The following is a 20,512-nucleotide window of genomic DNA, read 5'->3' as shown; positions in this document are numbered from 1 at the left end:
AGGTGGTTATATCAGCTAAATACAGTACATTCCAGGTATATCAAAACAAAAGGTGTTAATGGTCTTACAGTTTGTTTTCTTTAGAAAGCAGCCACAGTAGAAAAACTGGTCCCCTGCCAGCAGCTGCAGAGCTGGGATCCTTGTTTTCTGGGTTGAAGCAGTGGCCTCTCTGCAGAGGTCTGACATGCCCCACACTGAGTCAGAGCTAAAGCTTTGCAATCAGCAGATCTCATGTCTCCTGATGAGGGTCACATTCAGCAGCATTGGAGGGAACAGGCGGTTTTACCCAGGCTGCAGCTAATTAAAGAAAACAATTTTTAAAGTGGAACCTTAATCAGAAAATTAAGTCCTGTTAGATCACTTCAGGCTGGTCTCATTTGCAGGTATAGCTATGTAAAACATGAGAAATAATTGCTTACAATATTTAACCAGTTGCTGACCGCATATAGCCGAATGACGGCTACACTGCGGCCGGCCAGTTCTGGGAGGGCGTCATATGACGTCCTCCCAGAACGCTCTCTCCTGCACGCCCCCGGCGATCTCCGTGATCGCTGTGTCCTATGGACACAGCTGATCACGTGATGTGGTAAAAGGCCAATCACAGCGGCCTTTTACCATGTGATCAGCCGTGTCCAATGATACGCTGATCACCAGGAAATGCAATTGCTGGTTCTCGGCTGCACTTTCCTCACGCTGTCAGAACGGGAGGAAAGTACTGCCAAGAACCGGCAGTTGTCAGAGCGGGGATCGGCACCGATCATCAGGGTCACTGATCATCAGTGCCCACCTGTGTCACCCAGCAGTGCCACCCAGCAGTGCCACACACCTGTGCCCACCAGTGCAGCCCAGCAGTGCTGCCAGTCAGTGCCACCAGTCAGTGCCCAGCGGTTGTGCCAGTCAATGCCTAGCAGTGCCGCCAGTCAGTGCCCAGCAGTGATGCCAGTCAGTGCCACCTATCCGTGCCACCTCATCAGTGCCGCCTATCAGTGCTGCCTATCAGTGCCCATCAGTGCTGCCTCATCAATGTACATCAGTGAAGGAGGAAAATTACCTGTTTGAAAAATTTTATAATAGAAACAAACTTTTTTTTTTTCAAATTTTTTGCACTTTTTTTGTTTATAGCGCAAAAATTAAAGTGCCCAGCGGCGATTAAATACCACCAAAAGAAAGCTCTATTTGTGAGAAAAAATGCTAAAAATTTCATATGGGTACAATCTTGCATGACCGCGCAATTGTCAAAGTGCGACAGCGCTGAAAGCTGAAAATTGGCCTGGTAAAGAAGGGGGTAGAAGTGCCCGGTAGGCAAGTGGTTAAAATCCAGTAATACATTGTGTCACCCTACTCTGCACATGCTCAGTTGCTCTCTATTTTTCAGCACTGTGCCGAATTTGTAGAGGCCGATCTGCTGACAGCCTAAACATTTTGCAAAGAAATCTTTCTTCATAAATCTTGGCCAAAATGTATTCATCTATCTTTTTAGTAAAAAATAAATCCAAATTTAGTTTATAACCAAAAATTATAATTTTTCAAAATTTGTTTTGACATTTTTAAATTTTTTTATATTTGTTTTTTTTTAACATACTGTCACCTGAGCAGTACAGTGTCCCCATAGTGACACTGTACTACTTATGGGGGGTGATGAAGATGTGTAATTTTTTTTACACTGATTTTTTTTACACCCATAAAGGCTGTAAAAGCAATCATTTTTCCTTCTCTCTGGCTGCATTCTTGCAGCCATTGAAAAATACTGTGAGAGCTGTGAATGGTCACAGCTTGTCACATGGTACAAGGCTGTTGTGAATAGCCTTGTACCATGTGATCTCGGTGATCATTCAGATTTCACACGTAATAAGCAATGATGTCAGAAGTGATATCTTGCTTACTACTCTGCATGTGATCACTGATTGGGCAATCAGTGATCACATGACCGGGACCTCACACAGAAGTCCCATATAGCGAGCACCGATCGCTCCCAGGGAGCGTGCACAGGTGGGGAGGACGTTTATAAATGGCCATCCGCTACTGCAATGCTCCCGTCCAGCCGTTTATATACATGTGCCGGATCAGGGGCGGACTGACAACTCATGGGGCCCCCGGGCAATAGGGGATCATGCGGCCCCTGTGTCCTTGCCCAAACTCAAAAAAGCCTATGAAAAAGGTACCAGGGGCATTTCATGGGGCCCCCTACTGACCCCGGGCCCTCGGGCAGTGCCCGAGTTTCCAAATGGTCAGTCTGCCCCTGGGCTGGATGGGAAGTGGTTAATAAACATAAACGACTGGAACTCCACTTTAAGTCTTTGTATTATGTTATGTTTTGTTTTATTGCAAATTGAATATATTTAACTGATTTAAAGCAGAATTAAACCCAAAACCAAAAATTATATATATTGCAGCTTACCAATCATTAGCTGTGGTGGCTGCATTAGTTTTCTTTTTTAGGCTCCCCCCCTCCCCGTTTTCACCTGGTGATCTGGCCAGTAAAACACCTCCTGTATTAGAGCGTCCCCTCTCTGGATGAAGGAGCACAGGGACACCTTTGGACAGCAGCATTTTCAGTTTATTATAAAATAAATGTTTGCTTTTGAGTTTCCTGCTTTAACGATCTCCCTACTGGCCATTGTAGTTAAACGGCTGGTCGAGGCAGCTGTTATATTAAGTGGACATTGAAAAACGTCCTTGTATGTATACACAATGCATGTCATGCTGTCATGGCCTTTAAAATAATAATATATTCACTTAGAAAACAAAATCAAACAGCAGCAATAAATCCTGACTCTAATGCGTTCAATTACATAAAGCTTAAGTCACAGAATCATTTTTTTGTCCATGACTGGACATACATTCTCAAGTCCTAAATGTCACAAGCCAACCAATCTGTCCTAAAACCATACAGTGCCTGGCTGCACAAAGGCGGAAATTCAGAGGAACCCCGAAGAACTAGAAGGTTGTGGCTGCAATCTTTGCTTTTAGGTGACTGCCATCTGCAGACAAGATCTGGAATACTTGCTGCACAAAAACTGGATTTTCCTATAATTGCAGCTTGTCGATTATTATTATTTATTATTATTATACAGGATTTATATAACACCAACAGTTTGTGCAGCGCTTTACAATATAAAGGTTTATAGTTACAATACAATTTGGTACAAGAGGAAACAGAGGGCCCTGCTCATTAGAGCTTACAATCTAAGACAGGGGTCTCCAAACTTTCTAAACATAGGGCCAATTTATTGTTCTTCAAACTTTTGGGGGGCTGGACTGTGACCAGTTTGAGAAGAAAATGTCCTGGCATCAATGAGAGTAAACAATGCCCCATCGTTGGTATTAGGGGGAGTAATACTGCTCCATCAGTGGTATCAATGGGAGGAATAGTGCCCCATCCTTGGTGTCATAGGAGGAATAGTTCCCCATCATTGGTATTAGTGGGAGGAATGGTGTCCCGTTCATGGGTGTCAATGGGAGGAATAGTAACCCATCATTGGTGTCAATGGGAGGAATAGTGCCCCATCGTTGGTGTCATAGGAGAAATAGTTCCCCATCATTGGTATTAGTGGGAGGAATGGTGCCATGTTCATGGGTGTCAATGGGAGGAATAGTAACCCATCATTGGTGTCAATGGGAGGAATATTGCCCCATCATTGGTATCAATAGGAGGAATAGTGCCCCATCATTGGTATCAATAGGAGGAATAGTGCCCCATCACTGGTATCAATGGGAGGAATAGTGCCCCATCATTGGTATCAATGGGAGGAATAGTGCCCCATCATTGGTATCAATGGGAGGAATAGTGCCCCATCATTGGTATCAATAAGAGGAATAGTGCCCCATCACTGGTATAATAGGAGGAATAGTACCCCATCATTGGTGTCATAGGAGAAATAGTTCCCCATCATTGGTAAGAGTGGGAGGAATAGTGCCCCGTTCATTGGTATCAATAGGAGGAATAGTGCCCCGTTCATTGGTATCAATAGGAGGAATAGTGCCCCATTCATTGGTATCAATAGGAGGAATAGTGCCCCATCATTGGTATCAATAGGAGGAATAGTGCCCCATCACTGGTATAATAGGAGGAATAGTGCACCATCATTGGTGTCATAGAAGAAATCGTTCCCCATCATTGGTAAGAGTGGGAGGAATGGTTCCCCATCATTGGTATCAATAGGAGGAATAGTGTCCTTTTGTTGGTGCCAGTGGTGGGAACTATGCCCCACTGTCGCTGACAATAATGCCCCAAGGGCCACATAAAAGCAAGCAACGGGCCACATCCAGTCCCCGGCCCACAGTTTGGAGACCACTGATCTAAGATGTGATGCATTGATCTAAATCCTGGTCATGTGGTCACAGTTGCAGCTATGGATCTTGGCAGTCAGGCTGTAAGAGAAAACACTCTTGGTCCCGTCAAAAGAATCTGAAAGAAAACCAGCTTTGGCAATGGAAATTTCATTTTCATGTATCCAGGGCTTTTTTTCAGCAGGAACATGTGGGAACACAATTCCGACACCTCCAGCACTAAATGTTGATTATTATTATTATACAGGATTTATATAGCAGCAACAGTTTGTGCAGCGCTTTACAAAATGAGGGTAGACATTACAGTTATATTACAATTTGGTACAAGAGGAAACAGAGGGCCCTGCTTGTTAGAGCCTACAATAATGGCAAGGGGTGCTGGTGTGTGCTGGAAAGTCTATTGATGCTGGCTGCTGATGGATCTATTGTCACTGGAGTGGATTCTATTTTTGCTTGGCGGTCTATTGACACCCTCCCAGAACTGGACAACCGCGCTGTAGCCGTCATTCGGTTGCCAAGTGGTTAAAGCCTACAATCTAAAAGGGAGGGTCAAGAGATACAAAAAGTAATAACTGTGGGGGATGAGCTGATGGAGAAAATAAAAGTACAGTTGTTAGGTGGGGGGCAGGGTAGGCCTCTCTGAAGAGAAGGGAAGATGGGAGAGACTCGGGGGGGGGGGGAGGGGAGTCCTGGAGGCGAGCATGGGAGGAGGTGATGAGGGAGCTGGAGAGCAGGAGGTCTTGGGAGGAATGAAGAGAACGATTTGGTTGGCTTGTTAAGAGTAGGTTAGTGATGTAGCTGGCTTTGTAAGTTGTTAGTATTTTGAACTGAATTCGTTGGGTGAGTGGAAGCCAGTGGAGAGATTGGCAGAAAGGGGTAGTAGACACTGAACAGTTGGTAAGGTGGATGAGTCTGGCAGCAGCATCCATAATGGAATGAAGGGGGATAACACTGTTCAACAAATTTTTATTTTTTGCCAGTTTTGGAAACAAAAGGATCCATTTCTTAATGAATTTCACATTCTGAGTTCAAATATAACAATGAAATTTGTCAATTGGCTCTAGTTTTTCTGTAAACGGAAAGTTTTCTACTATAGGCGTAATGACTACATAATGCACAATAATTATATAGATAGATGTCTTTCCACAAATATAAAGCAAGTGATATTGACTACATAACAAAGCCTAAATGGCATAATATATTGCATAGGATTACCAAGAAAAATTATAGCCATAAGCTAAGTTGAATCATTTTAATACTTAGGATTCTCACTAGTTTTGTCTTCAGTTTGTGTCGGTTTTGCTTCTCTTGGCTTTTCTCTTGTATTCGAGGAAAGGGCTATCTCTTACAACTGCACGTGACTACACGCTTCAGGTTCTTCCTCACTTGACTCAACCACGAAGGATTCTGGTGCTTTAGGAATTGGTAGCCCCTCTCCATGAGGAACTGGACGTATTGCCGATGGAATATTTGGATAGTGCACAGATAACTTTTTCTTCTTATTTAGCCCTTTTACAATTGGAGGCACCATACAAAAGTAACAATTACTAACATGATCTGTTGGCTCTCTCCAAATCATTGGCACAGCGAAAGGCATAGATGCCTTTTTTCCATTCAACCATTGCTCCAGTGCCGTCCCACAAGAATTGCAGCATATATGTGGTGCCCAGCTCTTGTCCTGGTCTCCTATCTTGCAGCCAAAATACAAGTTGTAGGCTTTCTTAATCATTCCTGTTATCCTCCTTTTTTGTGAGATAAAAGTTATTTCACCGCAGATATAGCAGAAATTATCTGCTTTATTCACACAAGTTCGAGGCATTACTGAGTAGCCTATATAAGCATAAAACTAAATGTAAAGACGCTGTCGAACTACAATCAGCTACAGATACTGCAGCTTTTATGCAGTGAAGTGATGCAATTAAAGGCTAATATTGCATCATCTCAGTATACATGCAATTTTCTATTGGTCACCAGTATCAATTGCGCAATATGCAGCTGAAGTTGCATCATAATTTTGAATGGCTTACGTCATTAGATGGGTGAATATATCATGGAAACTAGAGCCAATCAACATTTTTTAGGGTCATTTTCGTTTTCAGCACCCCAAAATTATGTAAGATTAGCTAATTTTATGCCCAAAACTTTTTACCTGTTGAACAGTGTAATTAATCAAATAAACAGCACAATACCCAACAAATGATACATAAAAAGAAAATTACTAGTGTAAAAATTTAGAAGTGTCCAAAATAAATGTGTCCAACAAACAAAAAAAATATAATAAATTTCACATAATAAAACTCATAATGTGATTTTAAAGTGTCCAAAATTAATGTGTCCATCAAAATATCAAAAATCATCAAAGTATATATATAACATTATGAAACTTTAGCCTTTTTCTTCAACTTCATAGTGCTTCACCAAAAACGAATACATTTATAATGTGATTATCCTTCTGTAATAAGTGCTTCCACCATCCACCAGTGAGAAACCAACATTAATCGCACTCACCAGATATTGGCGAATAGTAAGCCTTTTAGGGATCCTACACCTCCTCTTAACGCCTCCAGACCTCCATTCCACCACACCAGACTAAAAAGATTCTTCAACTTCCTTTCTCCAAACAAAACGCTCCACCGTTGTGCCAAAGAAGAAAGTATAGCATATAGTGTAATATTGCTGCTAACTTCTTCTTAAATATATAATAATGATGCCAAGTCATTCATGGTATGTAGCAATATAAAAGGCTCTTTATTATGTAAATAATAGTAACAGTAACTAGAGCATATATATTGCTCTAGTAATAGAGTAATATATATGATAGAGTGTCCATGTAAGAAGATATATATAGGAAAAACTAAAAGGACCCTTAGAACCAGGATTGGTGAACATCTGAGAGATATTAGAAATGAAAATAGAAATGGAGGCAAGGGGGAGAAAGAAAATCCCCTGGCACATTATTTTAAAGAAGTACACGGGGGAAGGACAGACGGTCTGAAAGTTAAAGGAATTTTTTTGCTGAATATTTCAGCTAGACGGGGTGACTTTGACAGAGTCCTCCTCCAAAAAGAGAAATTCTGGATCTATACCCTTGGTGCACTTGTCCCCTATGGATTAAACACGGAACTCAACTTTAAAGTCTTTTTGAACTAAGCTTTTTTGAATTTATTTTTTTTTTTCTTGTGCTATAACGCTTACATCGTTATTTCTAAACCATGGGAACTATGTTTCCCTTTGGTAAAATATACTCTCGGTATGATTGTCCTGAGCGGACTAAATAGAGAATCCAACTTGTGGTAGGTTTCGACTTGCCTCAAATTGGATTCTTACAATAATAAAAATAGTATTAAAACATGAATTTCTCATTTGGTTTTGATGGTCCCCGTATTGCCCATATTGCCTTTAGAATTGTAATAACTTTGTCCTTTCCTCCTTCCTTCTAAGGATGATTTTTCCATCCAAATAAGGCCTTCCTCTGTAATGTCAGCAGTCAATATATGTTCTTTTAAACTCACTTTCGATTTTTTAATGTAGTGATATCTTTTCAACACAAGAGGGCGACATAGAGATTTCTCTGTATGTAATTAGTGAACTATATAAGGCAATGGAAAAGAAGTCCCCTCCCAGTTCTGACAAAGTCCGAGGTGATTGGCGGACAAAACGCGTCAACGTAATGACGTCACTACGCTCGGCGTCTTCATAGGGTGTGGTGCCCACGAGGAGGGAAGGAGCGGCGTTGCTCCAGCTCCATGCTAGGAAGGCACGAGGCTCTGAAAAGACTACCATAAGGCTACTATTCCAGCAGTCCGCACATGGCAATTCTAAATAAGAGCATACTTCCACCGGTGGCAAGTTATTTTTGCTTATTTGGCTCAGTTAGCGGCTAGCCGCTGTTTAGATTTATAGAGCCTATATGGAGTTTATATTGAATGCTATATGTGCTTAGTACCCCTGTTTTTCAGGGAATTTTTTGGAAATCCTCCTTGGAGGAATATATATATACTCTATATCACACATGAGCTGTATGCTGTGATGTAGTCATATCCTTAAGGAACCGCTTTACTCTCTGTTTGAGCAATTTTTGGAAACCCTTCACTGGGTATATAGACTCAGGTATACAGTGCCTGCTATATATATAATACTCTTTTTGGAATTTATATATTGAGACTACCTAGCTTCCCACTCATATACTCACTATTGAAAAGCAGAAAGGACCTGATCTTATTTCAAGTCGACGTGAAGTCCTCTTGATCTTCATTGATGGTAATATATACCTTTACTTTGTTGTTTTTTATTATTCAGGGATTCTGCTTGATATTTATGATCTATATATTTTTATATATATCTTTAGAATCACCTGTTATTGTGGACTTTGTTTCAATTGGGGTGGTTACCCAGGAAGTCTCTACATTCATCATGCTGGTATGACAGCCAAGTTATTGAGAAGGTAATGGAACTATTAGTTCATTTTTGCATGGGGCAGCTTTGGTGCGATTTATGTGCAATTTAAGTTTTTTATCACCATATTTTTTTGTTCTAGTTTCCAATCCTAGGAAGTTACTCTACATATCCTGGTTTATACCAAGAAAACGTCTGAAGAATGTATGGCTAATCTAAATACAAGATTGAATCATATGGAAACCCAGGATCATATAGCTAGAAAATCCCATTGCCTTATATGGTTCCCTATGTGCCAAAAACCACCCAGGAATGAGGACGCCAAGTGCTTTTAAATGATTTTATTTGTCTGATATGTTCACCGTGCTTCTGTTTAACCTCCCCATGATCTATGTGATCAAATAAAGTACTCTTTGTAACTACTGAACTTATATTACTACGCGTGGATCTTTAAGTAACCACTTTTTTTCTGGGTGGTGTTGCTCGTCACACTACCATATTTTCTATTATGCATTCCCGGTTTATAAATCCACACTTCTACGATAAGTGAGTCGGAGATAGTATTAGGACACAAATTATTTGTGTTATTACAGGTGGCTTTTTTCTTTTTTCATTTTTATTTTACCGATCTTTATTATGTAGCCTACAACGGCCAAACATCATCAGAAAACCATCCATGATAAACTGCAGAAATCCCACAGCTATCTGTGCAGAGGATGACAATGAATTGACAGACAGACAGCTCCCAAAATGGCCGCTGGAACGCACCTCTCGGCGTGCGTTCCACTCACTCACTTAAAAGTCCTAAAAGGCTTACTATTCGCCAATATCTGGTGAGTGCGATTAATGTTGGTTTCTCACTGGTGGATGGTGGAAGCACTTATTACAGAAGGATAATCACATTATAAATGTATTCGTTTTTGGTGAAGCACTTTGAAGTTGAAGAAAAAGGCTAAAGTTTCATAATGTTATATATATATATTTTGATGATTTTTTATATTTTGATGGACACATTAATTTTAGACACTTAAAATCACATTGAGTTTTATTATGTGAAATTTATTATATTTTTTTTGTTTGTTGGACACATTTATTTTGGACACTTCTACATTTGTATACTAGTAATCTTCTTTTCATGTATCATTTGTTGGGTATTGTGCTGTTTATTTGATTAATTTGATGATTTAGTGTTTACACTAGTGCACAGCAGCATCTTATATTTTTTAGTGGGAGGGGTTTGTTCTGTGGCGCAGGAGTATATATTTATAAATGAAGGGGGATAGCCTATATAAAGGTAAGCCATTAAGGAGGGCGTTTCAGTATTGGAGGTGAGAAATGACCAGGGAGTGCACTAGGAGCTTTGTAGTGTCATTGGTTAGGAAGGGGCGTATTTTGGAGATGTTGTGGAGGTTGAGGCAGTACGCTTTGGACATTGATTGGATGTTGAATAAAAAGGAGAATATGGTTGGTTGATGGGCCAAGCCAAAGTCTTCGTTCATGGGTCAAGCCAAAGTCTTTGTTCAGACACATTGACAAATAAAACCCACTTTTCTTAGATCAACACAAGACCCAAGTTTTATCAGAACATTTCTCTCTGTACAAGAGAAGCAAAGTGATTATGTGACCATTACATCTGTGATAAAACCTTTACACTACAATACTGTAAACCAGGCCATAGGTACATCGAAATATAGCCAGTTTCTGCTGAACCGGCCCAATTTCAATGCATGTGTGGCCGACTCCATTCAACAGAAGTCGATCTGTAGATTTTGGACAAGCTGGAAAACATTTGTTGATCAGCGGCTGCAGCCATGGATCAGTGTATTGTGACAGCAGAGAGTGGCACTATCAGAATATGGGTCAGAATAGGGTCTTGGTATGACTCAACGACTTGCCAACCCGCTGCAGTACATTTACTGTGGCATGTCGGCTTGTATAGGCACAATCATGTACTTGTACGTTGCGGTGGTGTCATTCGTTGTAGCACAAGCAGATCAGCGGGTACCAGTCAATGGTTTTATGGCTTTGTAGACTCTAAAACTGTCACATACACCAATCGGTACTGCTCAAAAAAATGAAAGGGATACTTTGAAAACACATCAGATCTCAATGGGGAAAAAATCTCCTGCTGGATATCTATACTGACATGGACTGGGTAATGTGTTAGGAACGTAAGGATTAGAGATGAGCGAATTATTCAAAAATTCGATTCGGCTGATTCGGCGAATTCGCGGAATAAATTCGATTCGAGTCGAATATATTCGCTGCGAATTTAACTTATAAAAAGGGTGTTTCTAGGCTTCAGAGAGCCTTTATATTAGTGCAGAACACTGTACCTTTAATGTAAATGCCCTTGGAGTCTGCTGGGGAAGAGAAATAATACTGTCAGTCAGTATGACATGCAGATGAGTGCCGTCGATCTTAGAATCACCGCACACTTCACTCATTTGGGCAGTCACGGGGCCAAAACCAGAGTGTGGAGCCACAGTGTGGCGGTGGAGGCAGCAGCAATGGGAGGCCATACAGCACCCTATGACAAAATGGAACCCACCAGCAGTGTGAGAAGACCTGAAAGTGGCACATGGCAGAGTGTGGTGATGGAGACAGCAGCAATGGGAGGCCGTACAGGGACCCATGAGACACTCTGGACCTGGCAGCAGCATGAGGAGGCGGTACGGGGGCCCATGGCAGATTACGGACCTGGCAGCAGCAATGGGAGGCCCGTAATCTGCCAGCACCCTATGACAAAATGGAACCCACCAGCAGTGTGAGGAGACCTGAAAGTGGCACATGGCAGAGTGTGGCGATGGAGACAGCTGCAATGGGAGGCCGTACAGGGACCCATGAGACACTCTGGACCTGGCAGCAGCATGAGGAGGCGGTACGGGGGCCCATGGCAGATTACGGGCCTGGCAGCAGCAATGGGAGGCCCGTAATCTGCCAGCACCCTATGACAAAATGGAACCCACCAGCAGTGTGAGGAGACCTGAAAGTGGCACATAGCAGAGTGTGGCGATGGAGACAGCAGCAATGGGAGGCCGTACAGGGACCCATGAGACACTCTGGACCTGGCAGCAGCAAGAGGAGGCGGTACAGGGGCCCATGGCAGAGTGGCGAAGCGTAAGCAGCTTAAATTGAAGGCCATACAGAGGCCTATGTTAAAAATAATAACATGTTTGGGGCATGATTCATGGCGGATTTAGTCAGTTGTGTCAGGAACTGGTGGTTTGAAATCCAGACTAATCCACGCCTGATTCATTTTCACAAACGTGAGTCTCTCCACACTTTGGGTGGACAGTCGTGTCCTCCGCGGAGTTACAATACCTCCTGCCGCACTAAACACGCGCTCCGATGCCACGCTACTGGCCGGGCATGACAGCCTTTCAAGGGCAAATTCAGCTAGTTGGGGCCAAAGGTCAAGTTTCGTTGCCCAGTAGTCAAGGGGATTGTCTACCTCGGTTGGTAGGGTGCTGTCCAAGTAGGCCCAAGCCTGTTGTTTGAGGTCCTGCTCCAGGTCCACCTGATGCTGCTGGTTAGTAGTTTCCTCACTGCGCTGGTGAAGAAAGCTACTCATCATCGACTGCAGACTGAGGCAGCCGCTGCTGGTGGAGCTGCCACTGCTCCTACCACCCCACCCCTCCCCTGCTGCCATGGCAGCGGAACGCGAGCGCACAGGGCCCAGTGTCTGAGGATGGACGTTGGCGCAGAAAGGCAGAGACCAACTGACTACATAGGTGGTTTTTATAGTACGTTATTTTGGCCTCCCTCTCAGCAGGTGTGAAAAAGGCCACCATTTTTGAACGGTAGCGAGGGTCCAACAAGGTGGACAGCCAAAAGTCATCCCTCTGTCTGATGGTTACACAGGGGAGTACCTTTATCCGCTTGTAACATCAGGAAATCGGTGATGGCCTTTCGCTGTTGGTAAAGGCGGTCTAACATATGTAGGGTTGAATTCCACCTTGTTGCAACGTCGCAGATCAGGCGATGCTGTGGAATTCCGTTCTGCCGCTGCAGCTCAAGGAGGGTGTGTTTTGCGGTGTAGGAATGGCTGAAATGCATGCAAAGTTTACGTGACATTTTAAGGATGTCTTGCAGTGGGATGGTGGATTTTAGGAACCGCTTGACAACCAGATTGAACACGTGAGCCATGCATGGCGCATGGCACAACCTTCCTTGACGCAGAGCAGACACCATGTTCTTTCCGTTGTCGGTCAACATGGTTCCGATTTTCAGTTTGCGCGGAGACAGCCATCTGTCGATTTCTCTGTTCATTACACTCAGAAGTTCCTCCCCTGTGTGACTACGTTCGCCAAGGCATACCAGGTGCAGCACAGCGTGACACCGGGGGTGGCAGCTGAGGACACGGCGGAAGAAGAGGTGGTAGAGGCGGACATCTTTTGTGGACCAAGGACGTGCAAACGTGGAGGCAAAAGCGGCGTGACCTGTCCAAATTGCTGGTGCGGCTGTGCCGGCACCACGTTCACCCAGTGGGCCGTAAATGACATGTACTGTCCCTGACCGTAGTTACAGCTCCACACGTCGGCGCTGCCGTGCACTTTGGCAGAGACCGACATGCTCAAAGACTGGCCCACCATCTCTTCTACATGTGAATGCAGGGCTGGCACTGCCTTTTTGGCGAAGAAATGACGGCTTGGCACTCTCCACCGCGGCGCGGCACAAGCCATCATTTCTCGGAAAGGTGCCGAGTCCACCACTTGGAAAGGGAGGGACTGCAGCACCAGCAACTTGGACAGGAGGACGTTCAGCTTTTGCACCGTCGGGTGCGTGCTCGCAAACTGTTGTCTCTTGGAAACGGATTCCAAGAAAGACTGCTGACTGAATCCGTGAAGAGGAGTAGCAGGAGAAGGAGCATCAGAACGAGCGGAAGATGCCAACGAGCGACAACTCCCCTCAGCAGAGGTGTTGGAGCCTTGACTGGCTGATAGAGGGCGACTGACGTCGGGTGACGGAGCAAGTAACGGAGCGGGTGATGGAGCGGGGGCTGGGGCAGGCAGAACCGCCGTATCTTTATCACGGTTTTCCCAGGCCACCGAATGGCGACGCTGCATATGCGGACGCAACGCTGTAGTCCCAACATGGGCCCCCTGGCCACGCTTTACTTTCTGGCCACATAGTCGACATACGGCTACGTTTACTTTCTCGGGCGGCTTGACGAAAAATTGCCACACCGCCGAGTTGGAAACTTTGCCCCCGCTACTCCTCCGTGCACTCCGGCACCACTACTGGCCGTGGTGGTAGGCTGCAGTGGAGCTGGTGCTCTACTCCGTGGCCGTTTGCCTCCACTGACACTGCTGCGACCCTGCTGCCTCCTGGGCAACCCACCGACTGTTTTGCTCGCTGGCAAGCTGGCACCCTCTTCTCCTGATGATGCGGAAGCAATAGCCTGATGACGACGAGGCTGCCAAGTGCGATCAGCCTCATCATCAATTAGGGTCTCCGCCTCACTACTAGCCCCCTCGGCTGCGTGTGGGTCAGGAGACAGACCTGTCTCTAGACCGGCTACCGAGCCACTCTCCTCGCCAGTACTTCTTCGCCTGGCTGCTGAAGAGGCGGATGTCTCCCCCCGTTCCTGACCGCCCTCTGTTAGCTCTTCCTCACTGTACAGTGGGGCTGAGCCCACAGCATGCGATACTTCGCTTGGTGAGGGAACACCAAAAGACAGGGGCAGGTAGAGGACACGTGATTTCAGTGGGCTTGCTCCCGGGCCATGCCAACTAACGGTTGTGTCTGACGTACCCACCGACCGTTGGCTGTAGGTGTCAGAGGTGACCTGGGAAGAGGAAGACGACCGAGCCAACCAATCGATGACGGCAGGGTTGTCGGAGACACGACCGCTGGATGACACCGGGAGCACTGGCCTCTGGCTGTGACTAGTGCTGCCTCGACCCCTTCCTCTGCTGCCACGTCTGCTCGCTCCTGAAACATTGCCTCCTCTGCCACTCCTCTGCGTGTTGTCTGACATACTCTTTAATTCAACGATTCTGTGTCCCTGAGTAACGATTCTGTGTCTGTCCCTGAGTAACGATTCTGTGTCTGTCCCTGAGGAACGATTCTGTGTCTGTCCCTGAGGAACGATTCTGTGTCCCTCAGTAACAATTCTGTGTCTGTCCCTCAGTAACAATTCTGTGTCTGTCCCTCAGTAACAATTCTGTGGCCCTAAAGTCTCTCTGGCCCTAACTCTGTCCCTAATACAGACAGGTCTGTCTCTCTTGAATGACTGCAGGCTAATGGAGAATTGTAAGATGGCCGCAATTTATAGCTCCACCATTACACAGTGCTGGCTGCTGATTGGCTAATGCGATCACATGTCATGAATGAATGCATTATGGGTCAGCGCGCCTTGTCTGCGCGCCTTCCCAGAGATCCCCGCTCCGTCGCCACACATGTCGCCGCCATTTTTGGGAAAATTCGATTCGTGCATCCGAAGTTGGCTAATTTTCGGATTCGGCGCGAATCGAATATTTCCCAATATTCGAAACGAATTCCACTTCGCCATGTTCGATTCGCTCATCTCTTGTAAGGATGTCCCATCGTTTGATGGAAATGAAAACTATCAACCTACAGAGGACTGAATTCAAAGACACCCCGAAAATCAAAGTGAAACAATGATGCAGCACGCTAGTCCTTTGCAGCAACTCAGAATGGTCCTCAGTAGTTTGTATGGCCCCCACGTGCTTGTATGCATGCCTGACAATGCGATGACGGATGGTGTCCTGGGGGATTTCCTCACAGATCTGGACCAGAGAATCACAGAGCTCCTGGACAGTCTGAGATGCAACCTGGCAGTATCGGATGGACCCAAACATGATAGCCCAGAGATGTTCTATTGGATTTAGGTCAGGCGAGCGTGGGGGCCATTCAGTGGTATCAATTCCTTCATCCTCCAGGAAATGCCTGCATACTCTCGCCACAGGAGGCCATCAAGGACCCACCACCAAAACGGTCATGCTGAACGATGTTACAGGCAGCATAACATTCTCCACACCCTTTCACGTCTGTCACATGTGCTCAGGGTGAACCTGCTCTCATCTGTGAAAAGCACAGGGCGCCAGTGGTGGGCCTGCCAATTCTGGTGTTCAATGGCAAATGCCAATCAAGCTCTAAGGTGCCGGGCAGTGAGCACAGGGCCCACTAGAGGGCCTCAGGCCACCCTCATGAAGTCTGATTGTTTGGTCAGATATTCACACCAGTGGCCTGCTGGAAATCATTTTGTAGGGCTCTGGCAGTGCTCATCCTGTTCCTCTTTGCACAAAGGAGCAGATATTGGTCCTGCTGATGGGTTAAGGATCTACTATGGCCCTATCAAGCTCTCCTAGAGTAACTGCCTGTCTCCTGGAATCTCCTCCATGCTCTTGAGACTGTGCTGGGAGACACAGCAAACCTTCTGGCAATGGCACGTATTGATGTGCCATCCTGGAGGAGATGGACTGCCTGTGCAACCTCTGTAGGGTCCAGGTATCGCCTCATGCTACCAGTAGTTACACTGATCCTAGCCAAATGCAAAACTGGTGAAAAACAGTCAGAAAAGAGTAGGGAAAAAAATGTCAGTGGCCTCTGCCTGTAAAACCATTCCTGTTTTGGGGGTCGTCTCATTGTTGACCATCTAGTGCATCTGTTGTTAATTTCATTAACACCAAAGCAGCTGAAACTGATTAACAACCCCCTCTGCTACTTACCTGACCAGATCAATATCCCAGGAGTTTCACTGACTTGATGCTATACTCCTACAGGGCAATTTTACGCCCTTCGTACCCAGGCTGATTTTCAGCTTTCAGTATTGACTTGATGCTATACTCTTAATTTTTTTTTTGAGCAGTGTACATACTTATTGGTATTTTTTTTTACCAAAGACATGTAGTGGAGTACATTTTGACCAAAATTTAAGTAGAAATTTGATTTTTTTTTTTAATTGGACATGTTTTATAACAGAAAGTAGAAAATATTGGGTTTTCGTTGATATCGCAAGAAATAAAAAACCCAGTGGTTATCAAATACCACCAAAAGAAAGCTCTATTTGTGTGAAAAAAAATAATATAAATTTAACTTAGCTACAGTGTTGCATGACCGTGCAATTGCCAGTTAAAGTAGCACTGTGATAAATAACAAAAAAATTACCTGGTAAAAATCTTCTGGAGGTTAAATTGACCACAGATGGTTCTTTTTTTGTTTTTTTTTTCCGTTTTCGTTCAGCCAGCAGGCTGAATGAATGAAAACAAACAGGAATGAGGTGGATGGAGGAATCTGTCTGTTCATACAGCTCACTGGCTGAAAAAAAAAAAGCACTATGGCCAGTTTACATCATAACAAGACCCAAACACAATAGTAAACACAATTGTAGAAATGAAGGTAAAGCTAAACTGCAAGCAGATATAAAACACAAACAAATGCAGCTGTAATCATTAGTGGATGTAAGTATTGTAACTAACTTTGACTCTGTATCAGCCTGTACAGTAGAGCTGGAGTTTGAGGAAGAAGCAGAACAATGGACCAATCAGTGAATGTGCAGACAAGAAGCATACGTATAGGGGGAGAAACCAGAGTAACATAGATATGAGCTTATGAGTGTGCTGCTTCACCTTTCACTGTCCAATCACAGGCTGGGGTGGGTCCACGATGACATGGGCTCAGAGGAAGTGGGTTGAATGATGGTGGCTATAAGACTGAGGACCTGTCAGTGGTTTCTGTGAAGGATGTGGCACCCCACTGCACCCTCAAACTTGGAGTTGCAAGGAGAGGGGAAGCGAGGAGGACACCGATCGCCTGCTACTGCAGCCAGGTTTCTGAACCCACCCCTAGCAATGGGGCTACAAGGAACCTAATTCACTGCCACACAGTTGCATATTTAAATCTCATCCATGCCACATACTGATGGAGGGATGTAGTGGGGGGGAGATTTACTAAAACTGGAGCACTATTTGCTTCTTTAGCATTAAGGAACATTAGCTTCTGAAACATTTTTCCAAAAGTTCTGCCTCCTAGTTCTTCACAGCTTTAAAAGCCCTGATGAAGGTAGACTTTAGTAACCCCCGAAACGTGTTGGCTATAACATCTGTTGTCATTCCATTGTACTGCTTTAGACTTTTGGATTTTTTCAACTATTGGTGTGGCACTCACTTTCTCTTTTATATGTGTGGTGCTTACTATAGGGTTGATTTACTAAAACTGGAGAGCGCAAAATCTGGTGCAGCTGTGCATGGTAGCCAATCAGCTTATAACCTCAGCTTGTTCAATTAAGATTTGGCAATAAAACCTGGAAGCGGATTGGTTTCTATGCACCTGATTTTGCACTCTCCAGCTTTAGTGCATAAACTCCAGTGTGTGGCAGTCAGGTAAATGGGGGAAGTGTCCCCTCATGCTGGTTGGACCCACTGGGAGAGCAAGGTCCCTGTAGAGTGCTGTTTCTAGCATTTTGGGAGACACAGTAATGGGCTGTACAAATGACAAGAAAATCGTACGAACACTTCAATACGAGGAACAAATGGCCGAATATACGATCGTTAGTATAGTGCTTTTGACAGCCAATTCTTTCTTTTCGGATGATAAAAACCTAGAAAGCTAGAAAATTTTTATCGTACGTAAATACAACGTCTGATGCAGTAATCGTACGGAAATAGTCAAACAGAAAAAAAAAAAAAACACATGATCATAAGCAAAGAACAGCTTCCTCTTCTACTATGCTAGTAAGTAGCTGTGTTTGCCTATGTTTGCCTTTGTCGGCTGAGAATTTTCTTACAAGTCAACACCATTCCGGCTACAGCATACGTGGCCTACCACTTGGTGGCTGAGTTGCTGTTGTTCCCAGTTGCTTCCACTTTGTTATAATACCACTAACAGTTTACCATGGAATATTTAGTAGCAAGGAAATGTCACAGATGGAGTTATTACACAGGTGGCAACCTATCACACTTGAATTTACTGAGCTCCTGAGAGCGACCCATTGTTTTGCAAATGTTTGTGGAAGTAGACTGCATGCCTTGGTGCTTGATATTATACACCTGTGGCCATAGAGCTGATTGAAACACCCGAATCCAATGACTTCGAGGGGTGTCCCAATAGCTTTGGCAATATAGTGTATGTGGCCGCACGGAACCGCAGCACCATGTGGTTTCACTCACCAGAAAACATGCTGCATTTTCAGATGCATGGGGTTTACCATTACGAATTAAAGGGGAAATATGATAAAAGGGGTACTTTGATGATGACACCGAAGTAAAGGGGACCTCTGATAGAGGCAACTGACGTAAAGGGGGCAAACTGGTGGGAGACACCAGATGTAAGTGGGCCTTCTGCTGCAGAAACCTAATGTAATTGGGCACTCTGGTAGGAATACTTTACTGATGGGGGCACGCTGATGGGTACATCTGATGTAAGAGGTCTCTGTGATTGGGGAACCTTATGTAATAGGGTACCGGCTGTAGAAACCTGATGTAAGTGGGCGCTCTGATGAGGACACCTGATGTAAGGGGGCACTATTATGAGGACACCCGATATAAAGAAGCACTGATGGGCACACCTGATGTGAGCATGTTAAGGCTTCATTTAGACAGGGTGATTGCATATGTGCCCTGTGCAGGGCTGTGTTTTGCCAGCATGGGGATAAACAGGTGTAGCGTGCATCCCCATGCCAGCATCCCATTGTCGTCTACTGGAACATGGGGCTGCATGGACACAGCCACTGTATCCCTAAATGACATCCATGTGGGTGCGGGTACAAACAGTGCGTTCAGGGACCTTCCCCAGCACTAATGTCATACTGGAACACAGAGGCTGCATCTGTGCAGCTGAATGTCACAATAAAAATCTATGGAACTGCAATATACAGTATCTCCCAGAAGTGAGTCCACCCCTCACATTTTTGTAAATATTTTATTCTATCTTTTCATGTGACAACACTGAAGAAATGACACTTTGCTGCACTGTAAAGTAGTGAGTGTACAGCTTGTATAATAGTGTAAATTTGCTGTCTCCTCAAAATAATTCAACACACAGCCATTAATGTCTAAACCACTGGCAACAAAAGTGAGTACATCCCTAAGTGAAAATATTCAAATTGGGCCCAATAAACCATTTTCCCTCCCCAGTGTCATGTGACTCGTCAGTGTTACAAGGTCTCAGATGTGTTAAATTTGGTATCACTCCCACTCTCTCATACTGGTCACTGGAAGTTCAACATGGCACCTCATGGCAAAGAACTCGGAGGATCTGGAGAAAAAAAAAAAAAATTGTTGCTCTACATAAAGATGGCCTAGGCCAGTGGTGGGCAACCTTTTTTTTTCAACTGAGCCAAATCTCGCCAAAACCACGATTGAAATTTATTTTGAGAGCCACATTTTTAAAACTGAAAATACATAGGATGGTACACTGTTTTTAGTTTCAATAAGTTTTTATAGTAATTCATCCCCCATATAGTAATTCATCCCCCATATAGTAATTCATCCCCCCTATAGTAATTCATCCCCCATATTAATTTATCCCCCATATAGTAGTAGTAAGTAAGTAGCAAGTAGTAAGCCAAGTCCCCCCTGTGTCAATTCACTTACCTTTGCTCCGCGCGTTCCTCTCGCCGTGTTCCCGCGCCGTTCCGGTCTTCAGGGCGGACTGTGAGAGGAGCCTAGCTCCTCTCACGTTCGTCACGCTGCCCCGCCTACACACATCCTGACAGCCAATCACTGGCTATCAGGATGTGAGTGGCAGCGAGACTGGCCAATCATTGCATTTGAGCGCGCTGCCCTGGCTGTTTTTTTTTGGATCACGCTGCAGAGTCCCTGCCGCCCGAGAGGAGGGAGGGGAGCGGGCGCCTGGCACA

At 44.6% G+C, this 20,512-nt stretch overlaps 1 protein-coding gene across 1 annotated transcript in view; it reads right to left on the bottom strand.

Moving 5' to 3' along the window:
- Positions 1 to 20,512, bottom strand: part of LOC149445826 (uncharacterized) — a 43,169-nt gene that overhangs the window by 6,218 nt on the left and 16,439 nt on the right. Inside the window, exon 3 of the mRNA XM_089653362.1 lies at positions 16,822 to 16,971. Within this exon, the coding sequence (XP_089509488.1) occupies positions 16,822 to 16,971 (150 nt within the window). The remainder of the gene's footprint in view (positions 1 to 16,821; positions 16,972 to 20,512) is intronic.

Source organism: Staurois parvus, unplaced genomic scaffold, assembly GCF_062004578.1.
Source record: "Staurois parvus isolate SC_StPar_1 unplaced genomic scaffold, SC_StPar_1.0 ptg000708l, whole genome shotgun sequence".
Classification (NCBI taxonomy): domain Eukaryota; kingdom Metazoa; phylum Chordata; class Amphibia; order Anura; family Ranidae; genus Staurois; species Staurois parvus.
Note: the sequence above shows the minus strand (reverse complement) of the source record. Positions and strands in the feature narration are given on the sequence as shown.